This window comes from Mesoplodon bidens (assembly GCF_964165515.1).
Source record: "Mesoplodon bidens genome assembly, chromosome: 12".
Classification (NCBI taxonomy): domain Eukaryota; kingdom Metazoa; phylum Chordata; class Mammalia; order Artiodactyla; family Ziphiidae; genus Mesoplodon; species Mesoplodon bidens.
In genome coordinates, this window is record NC_138168.1 from 15,086,251 (window position 1) to 15,112,267 (window position 26,017).

A 26,017-nucleotide genomic window follows, 5' to 3' on the forward strand; every position below is an offset into this window, starting at 1 on the left:
ATAAGTCCACTTATTTGTAATTTTTCAGGGTCCCTCTAGCATCCTATTCTCTGGTACATTAGGCATTTGTTATATATTTGGTCCCAAATCCCCCAGTTTTTTAGTGCAGGTCTTTTGCAACTCAAAAGCAAATAAGACAAAATCCTGTTTTTTTCCTCTAAAACTAGTTTCTTAAGTGAATTAAACTAATTAATTAATTAATTATAATTAAACCAATTTATTAATTCCAATTAAACATTAGAATTGGTCCTTTGAAATGTATAGGTCTTCCAGATGTCCATTTCATAAGTCAACGTGACAGAAACTTTTCCTAATGAAGAATTAATTCATCCTCAGCCCATAATCAATTCTGTGTTTCCTTTGAGGACCCCACGGACCAGCCATGAGGTTTCACTCACGGTCTGAACAGCTTTCTCCTGTGACGCGAATAGCTCTACTGAAATGGAGTCCTCAGAGTTTTCTTGTGGGGAGTACAGTACACGGTTAGTGTACATGACTAGAACATCATGCTTTGAGCCCTGAACATCTTAAGACATTTTGTGTTTCCAGAACCTATTAGTAGAGAACACTTTGATTCCCTGTTTGTAGATACCTCAGGTCTCATTTCCTACCACGTGGGCACTATTGATTATCAACTGACCAGCTATGTGGTCATCTAATATTCACTCCTTTTTAAAGTTCCAAACGCCCAAAGAATGTTCAAATATGACCAGCCTCCTATATTTCCACTTCCACATATCAAATTAGACAAAGTAGCCTGGGGATAATCACACTCTCCAGCTTCATTCATTACAGAAGTGTTCAAGGTCATTTTAACAAGAGCACAAAAGGGAATACTAATATGCTTACCCCATCCAAGGCACAAAAATCGTTTCCTTATAAGCCGCGTCCTAATTTTTCCAGTTACAGCCATATATGATTGCCACGCCTCAGTCAAAACCCAACAGAATGAAGCCAGGAAGAAAAAGTGCAAAAATGCAGTGGTGGTTGTACAGATGCTCTGTGGAAACAGAAAAGACTCACACTTAATATGCGGGCATCACGTGTCCTTCAGAAGGTTGTTAATCTCCAACTCATTGCTTTTACTTCAAATATCTACCTCTGCTTTGTGACAGAGTAATTATTTACAGAAATTAGAAACCCTGGAGTCTTTATGCTGTACATTATCTATGATAGAAAAAAATGTCCTAATTCCACTTGTGTGTTCAATTTTTTATGAGGTGAAGCCTGAATGTAAATTTAAACTCTAGGGAGATTTAAATTACTACTTTACTTGCATCTTTTTCTTCAAACATAATTATGGGAATGATCCTTTCTTTGGGTTAATTTAAGTTACAGACATCTTGCATACTTCTTTTTGGTACATTCTTTATCCTTCCTTTTTAACCAATAATGCTTTGTTGTATTATCTGTTGATGTTAAGATTATATCGCTGCAGCCTTTCAAAAGAAAAAAAATATTATGCTTTTTTATACAAGTGTGATATTCAAGATGTAAGGGCAAAGTACAAAATGAGGTCTGGCTAATAGCCTAGAAAAAAATAGCATACGTATTTCAAAGTACTTAATACATTGCTCTGTGTTATTACACTATAATGTGTGTCCTAATCAAATCATTTTGAAGAGCTAACCAAGTCACTGGCAGTACACAGCCATGATTTCAGAGATCTTTTTCTTTGTGCAACTTAATCACTTAAATGTGCCACCATTAGTTACTTGTGACGCGTCTGCAAAGATGAGCAGCTTCATTTTGGTAAAGGCTGCTACTTACTTCACTACTGGTATAATTTCTTTATGTAAATCTTGTTAAAATGCCAGCCTTTATAAACCAGTCCCAGTAACCAAAGTAATTTCTTCCTTTGTCAGTTTCAGTCTTGCTGTTTCCAAAAATTGAAAAAAAGCAAAACATAGAGAGCTACAAAAAGTATCACTAAATACTCATAACAAAGAAATAAAACTACAATCCCCATCCTCCCATCTCCATTCAGATCCACTATAGCAGAATATCTTTTAAAAAATTTAACCCAAATCATTCAAATTATTTGTTTATTCTTTGGAAATTCAACAGATGTTAATTTAGCTTTTCAGTTCTTTTAATCATATAAAAAAAGTTACCATGTTTATCTCACCAGGTTGTTTTAATGAGGAGGGAGAATGTACAGATGCTGAATATGACTGTGCTAGGCAGATGGCAACTGCTTAACCGATTATGAGTATAATCATCATTTTTTAAAGTAGTACTAAAAATGTTGTTACCATTTTTCAGCACGGGATTCCTTATTTCATGTGGTACTTAAATCTACTTGGTACTTAAGTTTATTCTTACAAAACTGATGGGTGTTTGAGACTGACATGTACACACTGCTATATTAAAAATGGATAACCAACAAGGACCTAATGTATAGCACAGGGAACTCTGGCCAATATTATGTAAAAACCCAAATGGGAAAATAATTTTAAAAAGAATAGATACATGTATATGTATAACTGAATCACTTTGCTGTACACCTGAAACAATCACAACATTGTTAATTAACTCTAATATAAAATAAAAAGTAAAAAAAAAAGCAATCCATAAAGAAATTGATAACTTTCAGTCTGAGAAAGTCATGGATTTCCAGCACCTTCTTCCTCATCTCTTTACTCCTGTTTCAACCATAATGTAGGAGCTTTAACCAAATGTGATTCCTCCTGTACTTGAGACACAGACTTTTTTCCACGTTGAAGTTTAAACATCTGCAGGCTGATTACTTTGCTCCTTCTTGATCTGTGGTCCCTGATCCCGACTTGAATTTCAAAGATAACCCTTCCATTCAATTCCTGGACTAGTTACACTTTCTAATTCACCTGTCAGTTCCTTCCAACTGGTCATCTCCTCTCAGTTGTATGTGTTTATTGATTTATAAACTATCAGTACAGGGTTATATGAAACAATGTAAAATGTTGAAATGTTGAAATGTTTAAATGATAAGTGCTAGAGGCACTGAAATTTTATAAGAAGTAGTAAAATACTCAAGGTCTCACTACAGTGACTTAATTTGCTCTCGCTATATTATGCTTGTTACTTTGGGATTTCTGAGACTCCCTTTAATTCTAATATAAATTGAAATACACATAATACAAATAATTTGGGGTTACTGACATTTATATTTCGAGAATTCATGTCTCTCGGGACAATAATATGGGCACAACATGTGTGGGGAAATATACAGTAATGAGAGAAGACCCATTTTTAGAGGTGGTGGCATTCTACTATGATCAGATGAAATTCATATACACCTAGAAAATGCTCCAAGTATGGAATTAAGCTGTCTCAATGTAAGAAAGGTGTATCTGTGGACTAAAGAGGTCTAAAGTTATGAAACTAATCTTGTACGAAGGGTACAGCAAAAGCCTATGATGCTGAGAGGGAGCTACATTTTGCTTCATTATCATGTGAAGGATCAGTATACTCAGATATGCACTTCATGAAACACACACTGATTTTTCTACTGATGTGTTATATTTGCTAAGCTGTCTTTTAAAGTACAACTTTTATAAATAGCGATTTTCAAATAAAGTCTGTTATTTTCACATTTGTCCCATCAGTTTCCAGAAGGTGGCCACTCTAAGTCTGGGGCTCAGGATTCTCTGATTTCTTCTTCCACAGAACCTAAGTCCCACATCTGGGACCCATAGAGATCACCCATCCTTGGATTCCCACAGTATTGGGGACTTTTCCACTTATAAACTCAAACTCTGATTTTCCTTTTCTGTCAACGTTCACGTCTTGTCACTTGGTCAATTCTTCCTGCCACTAGACCCCCTGTGGTGACCACCACCCTCTCACACTCTGTCTTTACTCAGCCCGTGTGTGTCTGCTCTCAACTCCATCAGAGCTGGGTCTTCACAGCTTGCCACTCAGTAGCTCTTCAAGCTCATCATCCACTTCTTTGGCTCCTCCTTCCCTGTCATACTCCAATTTGGTCCTGCTTGTGTATGACGAGTGTTGTTGACAAATATTACAAAACTTGGAAAGGTATTTAACTTGGCAAACTGAGGACAGTTTATACCTATAACCTTCACGTACACTTTTCATCACAAATCCATAGGGACAACAGAAAAGTTTGCATAAAATAACTGGAAAGAACAGATATGTAAACTGTGGTAGACTAGGTACTGCGAGCAATGCCTGAAAAACAGAAAGCCGACGAGGGAGGAATGAAGAATACCAAGCCCAAAGCTACCCATTAGGAGCAGAGATTAAGATATGGAAAGTAGGAGATTTAAGATATATGGATGATACAGAGGTTCCTACATCTGTTTAAAAGTATTTTTGGAAGAAAAAAAGAGAGAAAATTTGGGGAGGAGGAAGCTTTAAAGAAATATTATGGGGAAATTTCTCAGAACATTAAAGATCTTCTAGCTGAAAGACAGACAGACAGACAGACAGACACACACACACACACACACACACACACCAAGATCTATTGTGATGAAATCTGTGAACATCAAGAATAAAGAGAAAATCTTAAAAGCTGTCAGAGTCAAAAGAACGATTACTTCCAAAGGAATAAGAATCACATTGACATCAAATTCCTTGTGAGAAACCCAGGATATAAGAAGACAATAGGTTATCTTCAACATTCTAAGGGAATATAACTTTGCAGAATTCTACACCCAGAAAAACTATTATTCAAGTAGAGGCAGAAATAAAGACATTTTTAGAATGGAAAGGAACTTTGAAGTTTATTACCTTAAGATTCTCTCTGAAAGAATTGCTAGACAATAAAAACCAATAATAATAAAAAGTCCAGAAGAAGGGAATGAGACAAAAGAAGTCTCATGAATATCAAGATTAAAATATGTTAAGTCTTAATAAATGTTTATTAAAAATTAAAAATATATATTCATTATATAGCCACTTGGATATATAATTCAAAATACTATCAATGAGGGCTAAAAGGTGAGATATAAAAGTTGCAAGGGAGCAAGGTTATTTAAAAGTATGTTGAAGCCTCTTTTTTTGTCTGCAGGAATATTTCAGATACTGATTAACACTAGATGTTAGAAAAACATGTTTGAACATTTATGTTAACAATGTTAAGGTAACCAAAAAAGGTGGAAACAAATAATATATTTGTAAAATAGTAGAAAAATTGAACTAAGAAAAATCTATCAGTCCAATTAAAGGTAGGCAAAAGGACAACTAGAAAATATAATACACAGAAAAATTAAATGAGGGTAAGAATAATTCCAAACTACAGGAATCACAATAAATGGGAATGCTTTAGATTCACTAGTTAAAAGTTAAGAAGTTTTATCCTGCATAAAAAAAAGATAAATCCAGTAATGAGTTTATAAGAGACCTCAAACACAATGACATAGGAAGACTGAGAATAAAGAGATGAAAGAGCTATATTAAGCAAATGCTAATAAGAAAAAATCAGATGTCACAATGTTAATATTGAAAAGAGCATTAAAAGAGATGAAGGACTTTTCATACTGATAAAAGGAACAGGCCATAAAGAAGTTTCCAAAGTAACACATTTTTATGAAACTCATCACAAGTTTCCAAAGTATATGAAACAAAACCTGAGAAATCTACAAGGACAAACTGTCAAACTAAGTTTACAATGAAAGAAAACTTATAGCTCTCAGAAAGTCAAAGAAAAGTGGAGAAAAATAGTAATATGGAATAATATAACAATCAATAAAAGTGATTAATCTTCTTTCTTTGCAATATTATACATAAGAAACAACATGTGCTGTTCTTTAAAATACAAATAGAATATTTATAGCAGTTAACTAGTCCTAGGACAGAAAGTAGAATAAAATAAACTTAAGTAGTTTGATAACATACAGGACATTTTCACAAACTACAATGTAATGAATTTAGAAATCAAAATTAAAATTCTGTACCTCTTGGGGGGAAAACTTTCAAATAATTAATCAATTAAAGAGAAATTAAAATCCAAATTATAAACTATTTAGAACTGAAAAACAGTATCAAAACTTGTGCAATTTTGCTATGACAGTACTCAGGATAGTTAAAGTTTTAGATAGGAAACAAGAGAAAATGAAAATAAATGGGCCACTTAAAGAAATCAGAAGGAGTTTTGACGAAAGCAGAAATTACAAATGAAAAAATTTAAAAACAGTCAAATTGATCTACAAAACCCAAGCTGATTCAAGAGGCTAATAAAGCAGCTACACCTTTGGCTATTGTGATTTTTTAAAGGGTGGAGGAGAAAGAAAAATAAATAACATTAGGAATAAAAAATGTTATTAAAAGTATCATAAAAGGATAGCAGGTAATATATATATAAAATTGAAAATCTACATAAGATGGACATTCTTCAAGAAAAACATAAATGATCAAAATTGGCCTGAGAGATAAAATTTAATCTTAGCTAAAATGAAAGGGTAGTAAAAAGTAATAAAAGAAATTTTCAAAAATGACAGGTTTCAGAAAAATTTACCAGAAATTCTAACAAACTTAATGTACTATAAGTCCCATTTTATAAAATATTTTCAGGCCAAAGAAAAAGATTAGAAGTATCTGATTCATTTTACAAGGCTAGAATAACATTGGCATCAAAATGAACAAGAAAACTATGAGTCACTTTCACTTATCTACATAAATGTGAAAGTATTAAATTAAAGATCAAATCCAGAAATCCAGAAAAAATGATAATAAATCACTGTCAAATAAGTGTGCCCACTAATGCAGGATGATTTCAACATTTAAAGTGACCTCAATATAATTTATTTTATTAACAGATTAAAGAAACCATGTGGTCATATCAATAAATGTGAAAGAATTTGGTAAAATTCAAAATCCAATGATCATTTATGATATCTTCATTACATATTACAAATAGAGGAGAATATTCTTACCTAATAAAGGTTATCTCTCCAAAACTTATGATTGAAAATTATATCTAATAGTGAAATATTAGAAGCATTCTCATCATGAATTAAAGCATGCCCACCATCACTTATACTATTCTAAATTGTATAGGAGGTCCTCACCAAAACATTACAAGAAAAAGTAATAGGAAAGAAAGAGACAATATTTTCATCATAGCAGAAATATATCTCCTTACTAGAAAACCCAAAAGGACCAATTTTTTAAACAATTGGAAATAATAAGAAGAACCAACAAGGTGGCTGGAAATAAGATCAACATACAAATATTATATTTCCTGTACACTGATATCAATATACAAAACTGATTTCCTTATATACCAGCAATATCCATTGGAAGATGTAGTACAAAATTTCTAATTAATCATGACAGATTTGTCTCTCTTCTCCATCCCAAACCACGTTAAAATGGCCAAATTTTTGAGCAACAGGAAAAAAAGAGAATAGGCAATAGACAAGAGTGAATGAACTCAAGGCATTGACAAATTCAGAAGATGCTGAGGGAAGGAGGTGTAACTGACTTAGAGTGTCAGAGAAAGTTACAGCCTAAGTTCTTGTAGGGTGAGGGGGTGGTGGAAGAAATACTGACTGTAATGGAGCCTATTCACTCTGCAGACCTTCAGAGGGTTTAACACGTGGAAAAAGTAGGGGCCTTACTAGAGAATGGACTTAAGGATATGGGGAGGGGGAAGGGTAAGCTGTGACAAAGTGAAAGAGCGGCATGGACATATATACACTACCAAACGTAAGGTAGATAGCTAGTGGGAAGCAGCCGCATAGCACAGGGAGATCAGCTCGGTGCTTTGTGACCGCCTGGAGGGGTGGGATAGGGAGGGTGGGAGGGAGACGCAAAAGGGAGGGGATATGGTAACATACGTATATGTATAACTGATTAAATTTCTTATAAAGCGGAAAAAAAAAAAAAAAAAGTAGGGACCAGAAATGGAAGGAAGACCCAGGTTTGCATGGAACTGAAAAAGAGCCAGGTTGGTTGAAAACTCTGCATACAGAGTAGCTGAAACTATTTCTTCCCAGCTCAATGTAACCTAGCCCTGTCACAGGGAGGCTTAGTCTTTGGAAAATTCAGTGGGTTGGGTTCTGAACTCAGACACCAGTCTCAGTGGGTAAGTGTACAAGGCAGATACAAATGTATGTATTAAACCACAGGGCCTTCCCTCTCTTTCCCCCTCACTTCTACTCCCCAAATGCCAGCAGGTCAGAGGCTAAAATTCTCCCCCAACGGGGAAAAATCTTCATACACTGGCTCATCCTTGATTAACATATAGATTACTTTTCAATAAGTCCATCTACCCTAGTAGAGAGCTTCAAGTCACTTTTTAGGGCCTTGTTTTATATATGATTACACAGCCAAAGATAATTAGATAATTAAAAAAATCTTCCAACATGGAAGAATGAAAAAATGCCAAGCAAAGAAAAAAAAATGTGAGGCAGGAGGAGAGATGATAGAGGTAACAGAAAAATTAAAACTTCTAAAACAGATTAAGTCCTTCAGAAACTGAGAAAAGACATTGCACCTATAAAACAAAGTCACTAGGGAAAGATTATCAGATGAAAGAAAAGGTCCTATTCACAATAACAACCAAAATTATAAAACACCTCAAATACATTTAACAAAAATGTACCGCAGCTTCATGTAGAAAATTCTAACATTTAATTAAAGTACACAAAATAAGACAAGAATAGATGGGAAATATATTATGTACATGAATTGAGAAGCTCAGTGTCATGTAAATGTCAATCTTCTCCAAATTGATAAATATATTCAATGCAATTCCCATCAATTTTTTTTTTTTAAGTTTGACAGGCCAATTCTAAGTCATGGAGCAAACCAAATACAAAGAATCCTCCAGGAAGTCTCAAAAGAAGAATAAAGCAGGATAGAGGTTTTCCTAATGGCATAAAAGAGAATAACATGTGGTCAGATGATCACCATCCCCATTTGGCACATGAGGGTTTGGAGACACTAAGTAACTTGGCCCATGTTTCATGGTTACTGAATGAGGAGGAGCAGTTAAGTCATTGTCTCTGACCACAGAACTTGTGCACTTCCTTAACTACATAACTACACTGCATTTTGACAATGTGTTTTTGCTCATTAATAGCCTAAGCCTCACAATCTTTTTCATCTTTTTCAGGCCCCAACTTCCCCCCTTACTCTTATATCAGATGGGCTTGCCTTCAACATTACTGATGAGGTACGGACCATCAGTAGCATTGTTAACCTCATATTCCGTGGGACCCTTAGCTTCATCTACCTCTGCCTCCTTTCCAGAGCAGACCCTCACCCTCCCAGGAGCTGGTGCAATAGAGCTAAGAGGCAGGTTCACACACTGCTTCATCTGATGTAAAAATGAGGATGCTGACAGCACCTACTTTGTAGGACTCTTGTGAAGGTTAAATGGCATGATCTATGTAAAGAGCTTGATACATAGTAACTACTCTGGACCCTACATTTGGTCAGCTCTATACTCTCCCCATTTAGTTAGCTCCTATATGCTTACATACATAATCTCCTAGCCTACAAATCTGTTAAAATATCTATCTTCAACCAACAAACCAGCCAATCGACCTCCTTTTTATTGCCTTTCTTTTTTGGACTGGTTCCCATCAGGTTGCTTTCTCTCTTTCCAATTGTCAAAATTCTTGGAAGGTTAAGCTGTTCATCAACTTCTTTACTACCAGCTCACATATTCTCTTCTTGCCATACAACATCTCCCCTGAATTGCCCTCGCACATGAATATCCCATGACCTGTTAATTTCCAGAGCTCATGAATGGAATATTTTTAGTTTGCCACACTAACTTTGGACCTCAACATTCTCACGCATAATGAGATCTTTACTATATGATCTTGAAAGACTTCCCTAGCTCTAAAATTCTACAATACCATGAATACTCTCTAATTAAAGACCTCATCAGGATATTCACTTCTTCTTGAATTAATTTAATTTTTAATTAATTAATTTTGGAAATTTATGTTTTCCCAGGAAATTATCCTTTTCATTTATATTTTCCAATGTCTTAGTATCTGATTATATACTATAATGTTCTCATAAGTTTTAAGAAATACTATTTGTTCATTTCTAAGTTTGATTATCTATATTTCTTACTTCTTATTAGGTTTATCAAAGATGTCTATTTGACTAGTTTATTTCAAATATTAATGATTCTTTAATTCCAACTTGAAAAATATTTTACATTATTATAGTGAAGAATTTTTCAAAGTGTGAAATATAATTATTTACTCTTTTCATTTGGCAGATTTTCAAGAATTCTAAGAACAAAACACAGTATTTACCTTATTTCCAACATTCAAATAAATCAGAAAGAAGGGTGTTAACATTTAAAAATAAGCAATCTTAGATAACTATTTTGTAAATATTTCAAAAAAGCAAAAGAGAAAATGCTTTTGATGAGAGATACATGATATAATAAAACCTCCATGGAATATATACAATGCAGAGATACCTGATTTTGTTAAAAATATGAAAAACAGAATATTGAGATGAAGCACTCCAGGAAAATATTTATAAACTATCAAACAGTATCAATATCCATATACTTTAATTTCAGCATTTATGGAGAAATCAAGAATTATTGCAGTTGTCACAACATTTTAACAATCTTAGAAAAACTGAAATAATTCCTTAATATGAATGAATTCGTATTTGAATTATTTTAATACTTTCCTGTATTCACATACTGATTTGTCCATAATAAATGAATTATAAATGTGTATACCTTGCTATTCACATGGAATAAAACATTTATTCAATACAAGACACACACAGCATAAGTTTGGGATGCATCCATAACTCTTTACATATGAATGTTGCTATGGGAAGAAATTATGACTCACCACCATTGTGATGTTCAAAGACAGTCCTTTAAAGGCTACATTAGTAATTTCCTATTTGTAATTTTCAGAAAACGGTAGTTCTTACAGACTAAAAATGAATTGTGGTGATGGTGAAATAAGATAATGGATAAAAAGGGCTTTACACAAAGGTAGTACATAACTTCACATACAGAAAGTGCACAATAAATGATAGATGTTAATAATAAGATCATAATTAAAACCTTAATCAAACACATGAATTATTTTCATTTGGCAAAACAAACTTATTTAAAGATGTTTTACTACATTTTAAAAGATGATGAGAAAACTAAGTTGTCAAGCACATCCTCTGTCTTAAACACTAATTTCACAGCAATGTTACAAGGTCAATATTTATAAATGAGGAAATGAAACAGTGAAGTCATGTCTGAAGTTGCACAGGTAGCAAATGAAGAAGCATGTGCTCCTTTCACTACAATATCCTGCCTGTGCCATGAAGGACCCGATTTTGCTAATACTCATATTTATGTGGTTATACTATATCTTTTCAAGCCACCAAAAATTCTTTTTGAAATAAAAGTGTATAGCTTTTAAATAAATAGATATTATTATAAACAAACAAAAAGGATATTAAGTGATTTGTCCTTATTGTCCAAATCATCACCAAATAAAACAGAAAAATGCACCATTTAAAAGTATAGCTTTACAACAAATAACAAATGTTGATGAGGGTGTAGAGAAAAGGGAATCCCTGTGCACTGTTGGTGGGAATTGGTAAATTGGTACAGCCACTATGGAAAACAGCATGAACTTTTCTTAAAAGACTAAAAATAAAGTTGCCGTATGATCCAGCAATTCCACTCCTGGGTATATATCCAAGGAAAATGAAAACATTAGTTCTAAAAGATACATGCACCTCAATGTTCATAGCAGCATTATCTACGATAGCCAACATATGGAAGCAACCTAAGTGTCAATCAGCAGATGAACGGATAAATCTACTCAGCCATAAAAAAGAATGAAATTTGCCATTTGCTACAACATGGATGAACCTGAAGGGTATTATGCTTAGTGAAATAAATCAGACAAAGACAAATGCTGTACGTTATCACTTATATGTGGAATCTAAAAAATAAAATAAATGAATGAATAAAACAAAACAGAAACAGACTCACAGATATAGAGAACCATCTAGTGATTGCCATTGGGGAGAGAGATGGGGGAGGGGCAAGATAGGGGTAGGAGGTTAAGAGGTACAAACTATTATGTATAAAATAGGTAAGCTACAAAGATATACTTATACAGCACTGGGAATATAGTCAATATTTTTTAAAATGGAGCATAATCTACAAAATTATTGAATCACTATGTTGTACACCTGAAACTAATATAATATTGTCAATCAACTATCTTTAATTAAAAAAAGAAAAAAAATTGTTGAAACAGTAGGTTTCATGTTAATTGTTCTATTAGACAACAACAACAACAACAACAACAAGAAAGGTACACAAGGCAACTTTGGAAAGTGTTGGATATATCTACTACCTTGATTGTGGTGATGGTATAGTGAGTGTTTGTGTATGTTTAAACTCATCAAATTGCACACATTAAGTATCTGCAGTTCTTTGTATATCAATTATACCTTAATAAAACTGTTTTAAAAAAAGTACAGTTCTGGTTATATAGATTCCACCAACACATATGCAAATGCCAAATGGAATGAATCATTAAAACCAGTAAGTGTTGTGACTTTAAGCATCATCATTTCACAAAACTAAATGAAAACTTTATGGTATTAAGGATTCAATCAGAATCTTTCTGTTAATGTCACTTCTTCAGCCTCCCTCATTCCATAGCTGCTGTGACATGCTACATCAACGGCAATGTAATTTGCAGAAAACTGACAAACATTTCTCATAGACCCAGATACTTAGCTTGTGCATTGTTCCCCTTGGATGTAAAGGAAAATATCAAGAGAAGAGATGTAATGGACTTCAGTTCTCTATTGAAAACTCTTGGCTCACCATTAAAATTTCTAATACTCGATTAAAAGCAGTGGCACAAAACTATGATGAGGAAATGTTATTATATTTTTATCTCTCTGATTCATCTTTTTTGAAAAAAAAATGAACAATAGAAGACATTGCTAAATAGTCATGTATGATATGAAATAGTTAATGAGTAAAGGAACAATATCAATGGTTGGTAAATATGGATACCTCAAACAATAATAACTTATTTGCTAGATTTTTATAATTTCATGTTAAAATAAAGCAGCATTATTAAAAAGAAAATAAATGCTAGATAGATGTCAGTAGAGATAAAAAATCTGTTCCACAGATGTCAAAAATATGTATCTTGCAAAAACGTGTTCCTAATTTGCAGACCTTGGAATGTTTGTCACATATAATGGGGAAATCTAGTTCTTTGAAATATGTCCTTTGGGAATCCAAACATTTGTACATCACACACAGCAGATGCTTCATTATATACTGATATCTCCAGACTTAGGAAATAACAATTTTATTCAAAATGGAATGAAATAAGCCACTTGCTAAATAAGGCCAAGAGTTCATTTAAAGCTTCACTAATAAATTGGAATCTTCGAAATCTGTTATAAGCTCTAAGATACTTCCAAAAACTGACTTACATTGTGATCTGTATTTGTACAGGAAATCATTCATCAGTGAGTGTATATCCTCTGGTCTAAGCAAGGACCATATACAGTCACTAAAAAGGGTTAATAGTAACTCGTGTATAAAGTTGCCTTCAACTTGTAACAGCAGAGCAAATAAAATAAAACTCTGTAGTCTTTTTGCTGGGGTTTCTAGGCTTTGAAAATATTTCTTTGATGACTTGGAAGGCAGAGGAAGATAACAAGAAGAAGACACTTTTATATCAAGAAGACATTTATTTATATACTGTTTATCAAGTTTAATCAACTGTCCACTTGGTATCACAAGACTATTTAAATGTGGAGTGAAAACAACTTTTGATTTAGAGACCACATGGTGTGAAAAGGTCCTAGGTTTTAGAGGCAGGCTAGTATTTCTCAACTTTGGCTGGACAGGATTATCACCTAGGGAGCTCTAAAAATATGCACCTATTAGTGCGATCCCCTAAGACTTTGATGCAATCAGTTTGGGGTATAGCCTGGCCATTTTAGAATTTTCAAGGCTCCACTTATGATTCCAGTGTGCATCCAACATAGACAGTCAATAACTCCAGATGTGTGACCTTGCATACATTATTCAACTTCTCACAGTGTCAATCTTTCATTTGTCAGATGGAAGTGAAAATATCCACTACATAAAGTCACCTTAAAATTACATATAATTGGTGTAAAGTGCTTAACTCTTGGTGGGTTCTAAAAAGGATTAGCAATAATGACTATCCACGCAAATTCTCAACCCATTATAGTAACTTATCTAGTAGTAGTCAGTTCCTAGAAAGAATAACAAAAATGAGCCCCTGTGCTATGCATTCACATTTTAATTTATAATGCCAATAGAACTGATATACTTCTTTATAGAACCCCCCTATGAAAAGAGAATCAAGTAGCTAACAATGAAAGGTGTGGAAAAAAACAAGCCAAAACAGAGTAATGCTGTCCTTGGTGGTGCAAGGAGGAAGGCAGACTCCTCCAAATACTTGAGGGAAAATGCCTGACGCTGAAAGACCCCCTCAGTTAAATTATGCGATTCACTCGGCCAGTTATGGGACTCTGGGCATGATGACTTGTAGAAATCTCAAAGAACTTCTCCAAAGAACCAGTTTCAACCCTGAGATTGGGTGGTTCTGTTTGTGCTCACCTTTCAAATCTCTATTTCCTTATCTCCGAGCCATCCAACCCCAGATATTTCCAGTCCAATATGCCTAAAAATAAACTCTTCACCCTTCCTCTTTAGCTAGCTCCTCTTTTTCTGTTTGCTATTATTGAAAGAACACCCTCATTCTCATGAATGAATGAAATATAGATGTCAGCCTTGTAATTCCCCCACAACCAATCAATTACCCATTCCTATTTGAGTATATTTAATAACGATATATCGACTCCTCTGACCTTTCCATTTTCACAACCTTAGATGGGGCCGTCACGCACTCTCTCCTGAACTCTTAGTGACAGAGTGAGATTTCGGTGCAGAGACCATCCTTCTGCTGCCCCATCTCCAGCTCCTTTAGCAGGCTACAGAGTAAGCACGGCAAGATGTCCCTGCCCCTCCCATCAACAATTTAATCAAGGAAAGGTCTTTGATAATTCAGAAAGAGTCATGTACAAAAATATTCATTGCAGCTCTACTTACAATAGCCAGGAGATGGAAGCAACCTAAGTGTCCATCAACAGGTGAATGGATAAAGAAGATGTGGCACATATATACAATGGAATATTACTCAGCCATAAAAAGAAACGAAACTGAGTTATTTGTAGTGAGGTGGATGTACCTAGAGACTGTCATACAGAGTGAAGTAAGTCAGAAAGAGAAAAACAAATACCATATGCTAACACATATATATGGAATCTAAAAAAAAAAAAAAGGTCAGAAGAACCTAGGGGCAAGACAGGAATAAAGATGCAGACCTACTAGAGAGTGGACTTGAGGATATGAGGAGGGTGAAGGGTAAGCTGGGACGAGTGAGAGAGTGGCATGGACATAATATACACTACCAAACGTAAAATAGATAGCTAGTGGGAAGCAGCCGCATAGCACAGGGAGATCAGCTCGGTGCTTTGTGACCACCGAGAGGAGTGGGATAAGGCAGGTGGGAAGGAGGGAGATGCAAGAGGGAAGAGATATGGGAACATATGTGTATGTATAACTGATTCACTTTGTTATAAAGCAGAAACTAACACACCATTGTAAAGCAATTATAATCTAACAAAGGTCTTTGAATATGTCTGGTATATACTAAGTGCTAAATAAATATGTGGTGTTGTTATCAGTATTTTTATAATTATTAGAAGGGGATATGTGTACGATATTTATTTTCACAATGAGAAATACTAAAGTATGTTTAAATGTTAAGTGAAGAATCAAATAGAGAGAGAAAATGTGAATCAGGAATGAGAAAAAAACTGACTGCATTAAGTTCAGGAAAATTCTGACAGAAATGAAATCTAAAGCACATGAGAAGAATGAACCTTTGAGAAGGTCCTAATTTAAAACAGGTAGGGAAGAAGAATGACGGGGTGAAATGCAGATGACGTGGCATATTTGTCGTGGGAACGTAAGGTCATTCTTCTCTGTGATGGCTGGCAGATTCTTTCTGGAGTAGGATTGAGACAGTTGCTAAAGTTATAGAAGTAGGAGGGAGATCAGAGGTTTGAGTACATACGGAAGGACTGGGAATTCTCTTTGTTGAGAATTGGAGGGTCAGATGACATGGAATTGCTAGGCAGCTTTGAAGCCTCTATCCAGCTGAGTGACCATGCATGTATCAGCTCATCACCACTGGAAAACCAAAGACCTAGAGCATAGGCCCCCATCCAACTCTGAAGCCAAGGATTCCAGTCCCCTGCAAAAGTTGAGAAATACTGGTTCTGCTGTTTTTCTGTTTGGGTGTTTTCCTGGTTTCCATTTGCAATGGACCATCCAGTACACACATGGTTCCATTTTCTCCCTGCTTTGACTTCTTATTACACTCCCCTTGCTGCTGTGCACTCAGAAGACAGAAACCAGCTCCCTGGAAACAATTCAAACTATTGCCAGGAACAAATCAAAATTTCAGCACATTGGTTGGGCTATACTGAAATCACATTGTCTCAAACTCCTTATTCTGAAGGAAGATTGAAGATGTGTCTCAAGCTGCTTCTTATCTTTTAATAAACAATGACCTTTGAAAGTTTGGAACCCTGCCAGGCTAGGTTCTCAGCTTCTCAGCATGTGGGACAGACAACTATGGTCAGAGTGCTGTGGTCCAGATTGGACAAAAATAATAGATCATAAAACAAACTATTTCCAGTATCATTACTTTTATAAGTAATGCCTATAAATACCTTTTTGGAAGACATTCATTTATTGGGAAAGAATAGTTCAGCCCAGACAAACCCTAGATAATCTTTTTATTTATCATGCCTTAATAGGTTTTGCCATCAAGGAATTCAAGGTCAAAATATTTCTTGAGTATCCAGTGTATGGAAAATCCTGTATTAGGCAAGTTACAATATAAACATTTTACACAAGAACATAAAACTATAAATTACTTAAGTATAAAACACATCTGCAGCAGGCTTCCCTGGTGGCTCAGTGGTTGAGAATCTGCCCACTAATGCAGGGGACACGGGTTCGAGCCGTGGTCTTGTAGGATCCCACATGCCGCAGAGCAACTAGGCCCATGAGCCACAACTACTGAGCCTGCGCGTCTGGAGCCTGTGCTCCGCAACAAGAGAGGCCGCGATAGTGAGAGGCCCGCTCAATGCGATGAAGAGTAGCCCCCACTTGCCACAACTAGAGAAAGCCCTCGCACAGAAACAAAGACCCAACACAGCAAAAATTAATTAATTAATTAATAAACTCCTACCCCCAACATCTTCTTAAAAAAAAAAACACACATTCTTAACATTACTTAATTTCTTTTATCAGTACAGAATATTAACTAAATTTTATGAGGACAATTCACTTTTAAATCTGGAGCTTAAATGACACTAGCACAAAATTGATTGAAAAGATGAAGCAAGTAAAAACATTATTTTACGTTATTTTCAGAACATTAAAACATTAGCAGTATATTACATAATAACCTCATACTTTGTTTAGAAATGGTGACGGCTGGATCACAATGTTTCTGGGTTGGCTAAAACTTTATTATTATGCTCCCTTGGTTTCAAAGTGACATGTCATGCCTTATACCGTTTCCTTTTATCATATTTTAAAGTTTTATTTAAAACCAAAAGAGCAAAAATGTGTCAACAGGAAAAGAGAAGCGAAATCCAAAAAGCCATTAAGTCAAAAATAGGTCTCACTAAATATTTTAAGTGTAGTCTTTTATTCTTATATCATGAGTTTCAATTATACAGTTTAAAGTAATGTGGATGAGCTGAGAAACTCCCTCCTTTTTTACTCACAAGCAAGAGTACGAGAGAGAGAGATCTGGGCTCAAGGTTGAGGGGGAAAGGGTGGAGAGTGGAGGAAGAGTGGAAAGGTGTTCCTGGTCGTCTCTAGAGAGCTATCATTTCATTGCCCTAGTTTTAGGAGGGTGAAACCCGTTCCTCTCACCCCACCTCCAACCTTGCCTCCTTCTATTCTTCTCCATACATTTTTGCCTTCTGAGGAGAGGTGTGGCATAGTCAAAGTTAGTGTTGGAACAGAAAAGAGAGAAGAAAGAGAATTCAGTTACATCCAGCCACCTGTCCTCCTAGTTTGACCACAATGTCCTAATGCCAGGAGTTCACAAGGAAGAGAGCTTTGCTGCAGAATCAACTAGATTCCAATGAACCAAATACTATACAAATAACTGAATCAGTTCAGATCAAGCTAATATTATATAAATCGTATCTGTCTTTTTCTAAGTATCTACTTATTTATCATATTCAATTCAATATGTGCATGCCAAGTGTATGTTTCTAAGAGAAATCAGATTATGATTCATATTCTGTTCTCAATTACAGGCTCTCAATGCATGAAACACTCTCTTGTAGTACTTGAAGCACTTTGAGAGGAATACACATCTTTTCAGGTTTCTAGGATCCCATTTAATGCAAGACTATAGCAAACAATGATTGTATCTCAGAATAGCACAACACCTTTTTTTTTTCTTCCATGAATTCAAAAACATTTTCTCTTGTATTATCACAGTATCCTTTGGAAACTCCTATTTTTACGCTTATTTCAAAGATTATAGATTTTAAGGATCAGGAATTTGTTTTCTTTTTTTTTTTATGTTCAGTGGAATACCTGGCCCATAGATTTTATCCAGTAAATAGTTATCTTATGAAAAAATTAAGACTGTAGCTCTGTTAATAATAAATTCAAAGGAGATTTTGGCCTGAATATACATGCTGTTGCTTGGTGGTGATTAAGTGTGAGGAGTTATCCATTATTATTGTTGTAGAGATGACTAGCTTCCTTCGATATTTGTTCACTCCTTGACCTCGTAACAGAATGTTAAAAGATAAGCCTCCAGAATAAAAACGGAAATTTTCCATCCTTTCTTTTAAGGTCATATGTTTAGATTCTTGCCAATGGAAGATAAACAAAAATAGTATGGGAACTTTGGAAAGTATCCTTTTCTTTCCTTTTTCCTTTTTGTTGTAAGGTGGAAGGTTTACATGATGGCTGGAGCTTGAACAGCCATCTTGGACACTGAGTGGAAGTTGCAAATTTAGTATGGCAGAAAAATGTCCAAAGGACCTGAGTCCCTAATGACAGGGAGCTGCCTATATTTATATTAAGTATGGAATAAACGTTTATATCTTTTACATCACTCTTGTTTTGGATTTTCCCATAACTCAGAGCCAAAGTTAAACCTAACTATTATATTTGGTATCAATGTATAAAAGACAGACATGTATTATCATGCTCTTAATTGATAAAATATTATATATTGTGCTAGAGTAAATGCAGTCTGTGAACCAATTGGAATAAATTTTACTACTCTGCCACGCTCTGAAGTAAATCCAAATATTTACACTCCATTTAATATACTCTGAACCATATCTTCCTCATCTCCACTAAATGCCCCCTCACTTAGCAATAAACAATATTTGTGAGGTGAGGTAGGTGGCTTTCCCAAAGTCACACAGTAGGGGCAGAGCATGGACCCAAAGTCATGGTTTTTGACTTATTCCAGGTCTCATTTACTTTCCTTCACACTGAATGCTATTAGTAGATCTGTTTGAATTGGAAATGACCAATATCATCTAAAATTATTAAACTGGAGCAGATCCTAGATATCTAAAACTTCTCACTAAACAAAATTCTCACCTTGTTCCTCCCTGCCTTTCTAGCAGATGGAAGTCAAAATTCATGGCTTCATATTTTTCCTAGTGTGATACTGATGCCAGAATGTACACTTCAGTTTCACATTTAATTCGTAAGTTGGGATGATCACCTCACCAATGTATTTAAGGCTGGGGGCTCTGTAGCAAAGAGAGAGTAACATTTGTGCCAGCCACATCCCCCGACTATTCCCCCATCAGCAGGACCAGTTCCCCGAGTTCTTCCACTGGGATGACAAGTTGGCTTGGGCTATGGTAGTGAATTAGAACAGCTAGGAATGAGATCCTTCTGGGATCTTTAAGTACAGATCTTGAACCTAGAACTTGGGAGTGTTCTTTCTTTTGAGGAAAAAAGTTCCTACTTGATTCAGCAAATAAAGGCAGAACCAGGCCAAGCAGAGAATTTCCAAAAGTGTCAGGGAAAGGTGAAGAAGAGCCATCCAAGAGATGTGGTTACAATGTAAGCTCCCTTTGACTATTAGTTTAAATAGGATGTTTCAGGAACTCAAAATGTATCAGTGTTCAAATTATTCAAAAACCAGAGATTATGATACTTCACTTTTTGTAACCTGACTTTTTTTTTTGACAATCCATTTTATTTTTAATTGTTTATTTTTTAACATCTTTATTGGAGTATAATTGCTTTACAATGGTGTGTTAGTTTCTGCTTTATAACAAAGTGAATCAGCTATACATATACATACATCCCTGTATCTCCTCCCTCTAACATCTCCCTCCCACCCTCCCTATCCCACCCCTCTAGGTGGTCACAAAGCACTGAGCTGATCTCCCTGTGCTATGTGGCTGCTTGCCACTAGCTATCTATTATACATTTGGTAGTGGATATATATCCATGCCACTCTCTCACTTCATCCCCACTTACCCTTCCCCTTCCCCATGTCCTCAACTCCATTCTCTACATTGCGTCTTTATTCCTGTCCCGCCCCTAGGTTCTTCAGAAACTTTTTTTTTTTAGATTCCATATATATGTGTTAGCATACAGTATTTGTTTTTCTCTTTCTGACTTACTTCACTCTGTGTGACAGACTCTAGGTCCATCCACCTCATTACAAATAGCTCAATTTCATTTCTTTTTATGGCTGAGTAATATTCCATTGTATATATGTGCCACCTCTTATTTATCCATTCATCTGATGATGGACACTTAGGTTGCTTCCATGACCTGGTTATTGTAAATAGAGCTGCAATGAACATTGTTAACCTGACTTATTTTTAATGTGGATTACTCAAGCATGGTGATATCTTTTAGATTTGCTTAAAATGCAGCACTTAACACAAGTGTGACTCTGAAATCCATAAAAAATTAATTATATTTTTAATCAGTTGCAATACAATTGGCTCTTTAATATCATAACTTTATAGAAGATAATGACATTAAGAGATTTTTAGAATCAAATACACATCAATGAAAAGGAGTAATTATTGAGAATGCAATGAAACTGGACTTAGAACTGTAGTTTGAAACTAGAGTATGAGCACAGTTGGGAAAGCAAGAAAGTTGGTGGTGGCAAAAAAAAAAAAGAGTTATTTTTACAAGTATAACTGATACAATATCTTAAGAACAAAGCACGGAGTGAGGAGAATGAGGGGGTAGCATTGCCCTGCAATGAAACAGAGGCCACAGTAAGAAGCTATGATCTTGTGGTGAGTAGGAGTGAATAAGGTGGAACACTCTGGAAAATCTTGCTGAATCTCCAAAGTCTGCCATGTACCTTCCTATATTCTTGGGTCCCATCCTCTTGGATAAGCACCATTGTATTATCACCACTCATTTAATTGTCTATCTACTCCCACTCCACACTGCCATGCACATGTTCCGATGAAAGGACCAAGAGGAAGCTTCGGTTCACTGTAACTTTGTTGCTGTTCATCGTTATAAATGTAGAATCAAGTCTGACCTGTATTAAGAAATAAAAACTCTCGGTTGCTGAATGAATGAGTGATTGACTGAGTGAATCACTGGATGAATGAACACTTTCTGTCTTTGCATTGCTTTGTTTCTAATTACTGATTTCTCTGGCTTATCTCCCTGAATGCAAGCCTCCAGAAGCAGCTCTATCTCCAGTCCACTCCTCTATTTGTTACTGAGTCATGAATAAGAAGATGTTCTTATTTTTCCCATAAATGAGAAGAGGTAGCACCTTATAGTCTATGTATGACAAAGACTGGAGACTTTGGATAAAAGCAAAATAAAAGATAAGTTTTACTGGTCTTGCTTTTACAAAGAAACTATATGTCGGATGACCATACGTCAAGACATCATTGAACTTATGTAGATAATATCATGATGGTGCTGGATGACTCAATGACACACTCCTGATTTCTATGGTATAAAAGAAAATTCACAGTGATTTACTAACCCCCAGTCCAAAACCAACATGTATTTTGAATCAATGATAACAGACCATATGAGGGCTTGAAAAGTTGAGAAAGCTCTGTGGTCAAGGAAACAGCCAGTATAGATTACTTACATGAGCCTGTGGTCAGGAGGAGTGTTTACCTGCAGCTGCACAAAGTGACCATTGCCCTAGGTCTGGTTCCTCTGTGGGCTGGTTCGTTTCACCCTGTTCTTTCTCCCACACCCTGACACACTAACCTTAACGAGCCCCAGAGGAACTGTGAAGGAACTTATGTGTAGAAATGTATAAATCTAACCTTAGTTCTAGAAAGAGGATTAAAGTGACCCAGGAGCCTCTCCTTTATAGCACAAGGGCAACAATTTAAGAAAAAACAAAAGATGACCTGATAATTCAAACAGAGAAGTAATTCATCCTCTATCAATCAGCCATCTCTATTAACCAGAAAAGTAGATTGTGCAGCTGTCATAATGTGAATATCTTGAGATTAATAATCAGAGAAAGATTGAAAGATGTTCCTTTGTCTTAGGAGCAAATATATTTAGGATAAGTATAATTTAGGAACATTGTATATTCGATGGCCATTAAAGGTCCTGGGTTTTGGTTTTTTTTGGTTGTTGTTTGTTTGTTTGATTTTGCTTTGTTTTGAGTGGCTGCTATGTGCTAGGCACTGTGCTAAGTGTTTTAGCTGCATTATTTCTAGACTTTATGATAGTCCTTCCAGGAAATATTATCACTTATTATTATTACCATATACAGATGAGGAAATTGAGGATCAGACAGATTAAGCAACATCCTCAAAGTCCAACTAATTGTAATGAGTCATGTTAAGATTCAGATCCAGACTCACAGAACTCCTCAGCCCATGCTCTTATATGACTCTGTACTTCCTCTTAAATATTGGAAAATTACAGATTCATGTATGGTACACAACAGATTTGGACACTAAAATATTCTATTAACTACACCATTTTAGAGAATAGAGTAGTACATGCCTCCAAAACTGACAATGCTGATAGAAAGTGCTACCCTTATTCTAGAGGCAGATAAACTGAGAAAAATAAAGAAATATTACACCTCCAAAGCTTTGACATACAAAGACTGACAAAATATAACTACCAAGGAAGCAAAAGATAACATTCACTTGAGTTTAATGAGTTCAAATCAATAGACAGCTGGTCCCTGACTTACGATGGTTTAATTTACAATTTTTAAACTTTACGATGGTGTGAAAGTGACAGCAGTCAGTAGAAACCCTACTTGAAATTTTGGTCTTTTCCCAGGCTAGTGATACATGGTCCCTCATGATGCTGGGCAGGGGCAGTGATCCACAGCTCCCAGTCAGCCCCAAGATTATGGTCGTGAACAACTGATAGACTGACAAGGATTCTGTACCCAGACAGCCATTCTGTTTTTCACTTTCAGTACAGTATTCCATAAATTGCATGAGATATTCAACAGCTTATTATAAAACAGCCTTTGTGTTAGATGATTTTGTCCAATGGTAGGCTGATGTAAGTGTCTGAGCACCTTTAAGGTAGGCTAGGCTAAGCTATGATGGTCAGTAGGTTAGGTGTATGAAGTGCATTTTTGACTTACAATATTTTCAAAGACATAACCACACTGTAAGTCAAGGAAGATCTGTAGTTAAAACATAAGGAAGACAGTTGCAGCGTCTAAGATATCTAATTTCATTTACAGATCCAGTAGCTGTATTTTCACTATACTCCCACTGCTAGTAGGAAAAGAGTCTAAGAAACACATTGTCCCAGAGAGAAGAGAGAACATTTAAATTTTCTTTAAACAAGTTTTGAAATCCTAAAATCATGGGATTGAACTTATAGAATATGTTCAAGCCATGTAGATGTTATATTTTTGTTTTGATTCAAAGCCTGGAGAAAACAAATGGGATTTTCCATCATGATCTAATTATGCACTCAATATTATTTTGAGGAGCAAACCTACAACATTAATAACTCAAGGATTAAAAAGTTCAACTTGCTTTGCCATTCACTTATAAAGAGTGGTAAAAATGCAGTTCAACTTGGAAATTAGAAAATAAGTGTATGAACTCTTTTTCTTTAAACTTATGATTTGTTTAAAATTTTTGCATAGAAGAATATTATTGAAAGAAGAAAAAAAACAGAAATGCATGTCAAAGCAGATAAAAGATAAAAATCTACAGTGAGGCCATAACAGAGCCTGAGCCTTGAGAGCAATTACAGACTGAGGAAAGCGTGCTGAGGTCAAGGAAAATGTCCTTCAAAGAAGAATCAGGATTCATAGGAGATTATAATCAAGCTAATGATGGGGTCCTAGTATACAACTTAACCAAACCCCAAACTCAAAAACTAAAAGCTGCTTTTCCCTGGCCTCCCATTAAACAAAAGGTCCTCTAGAGATAGGTCAGTTTTATAGATCATTTTTAAAATAATGTCTTTTATTTTGTAGGAGAGAAGACCTAGAATGAATGTCAGCAAAACAAACAAACAAAAAAACCCAAAAACCAAAAACAACAACAACAAGAAAAAAACAAGAAAAGCTTAAGAAGAAACGGACTCCAAAAGGATCAGATATCAGATGATGTGAGAGGAAGTGAATAAAGGCCAAAACTTTGTGAGATGGAAAAATGTTGAGTGTGAGAACACATCTGGTGAGCAGGGTGACCAAGGGCCTTCCCATCCCCTTCTGGACTAAACGTCAGACAGTCTTCCTCTGACTGCAGGCCCCACCTCCCTTTTCTTAGAGCATTCACTTTGGGAAACTTGGAATTGTAACTCTTTCTCTGCCCCTTGGAGATGCAAATCTTCTGCCACCCAGGAATGCCTTTCTCAAGGACCTGGGAGCCACCTCTTTGAAATGGAAATGTCAGGAAGGTGGTGCCCCTCCTAGTCTCTTCGGGAAGGGTCACTAACCTTCCCCATCAACCCCCAGTGCTTTTCCAGTCACTGACACCAGTGTTTAATAATCCTCTCGCCTTTTGTTTCAGCAGAGTTGAATCAATCTCATTGCCCTGTTGCAACTGTCTTTCTCCTCTATTTCAATAAAAAGTCTTCCCTGCCATTTTTAACGAGTGTCCAGTGCACTTATTTTTCTTTTACAAGGGGAAGGGACTCAGTGCCATGGACTGCCTAGCGTATGGTTTCATGTGACTCACAGTAACTCCCGAGTGGCCTGGACTCACATAAACCCCCAAAGGCCAAGTAACAAAATTGAACATACTTAGTAAGTGGAAGAACAGGGATTAAAACCATGAGCTCTCTCTGTGGAAGACCAGAACTAACGGCAGAAAGGATAGATGTTAAAAGAGTAATTTGACAGAAATTTATTGAATGTATCTTTCTTATTGAAAACAGCATCATAGAGACTTCCCTGGTGGTGCAGTGGTTAAGAATCCACCTGCCAATGCAGGGGACATGGGTTTGATCCTTGGTCTGGGAAGATCCCACGTGCCGTGGAGCAGCTAAGCCCGTGTGCCACAACTACAGAGGCTGCGCACCGCAACTACTGAAGCCGGTGCGCCTAGAGCCCGTGCTCCACAACAAGAGAAGTCACCGCGATGAGAAGCCCACGCACCACAATGAAGAGTAGCCCCCACTCGCCGCAACCAGAGAAAACCCACGTGCAGCAACGAAGACCCAACGCAGCCAAAACTAAATAAATAAATAAATTTATAAAAAATAAAAACAGCATCATAAACAAACAGAACTAAAATATCTATTTCAAGACAACTCAGAAAGTACCTTTCATGTTCGTTCGCTCGGCTCCTTCTCCTAAGGACCAGCTGGTGCCCTTCTTTCTGAGTTCATCTTGAATACTTCATGAACCATCTTTTGGAACTGTTTTGTTCTCCTCTCATTAAAGGCCAAAACCAACATCCTCCCCTTCTCCACACCAGCCTTAGCCACCTGACTGCTGAGGGGGAAAACTTCAGAGCT

At 35.8% G+C, this 26,017-nt stretch overlaps 1 protein-coding gene across 1 annotated transcript in view; it reads right to left on the reverse strand.

The window, feature by feature from the left end:
- The window catches only part of ADGRB3 (adhesion G protein-coupled receptor B3), a gene marked incomplete at both ends in the record, with an annotated part of 792,585 nt that overhangs the window by 56,357 nt on the left and 710,211 nt on the right, over positions 1-26,017 (reverse strand). The window contains one exon of the mRNA XM_081251355.1: positions 850-1,000. Within this exon, the coding sequence (XP_081107481.1) occupies positions 850-1,000 (151 nt within the window). The remainder of the gene's footprint in view (positions 1-849; positions 1,001-26,017) is intronic.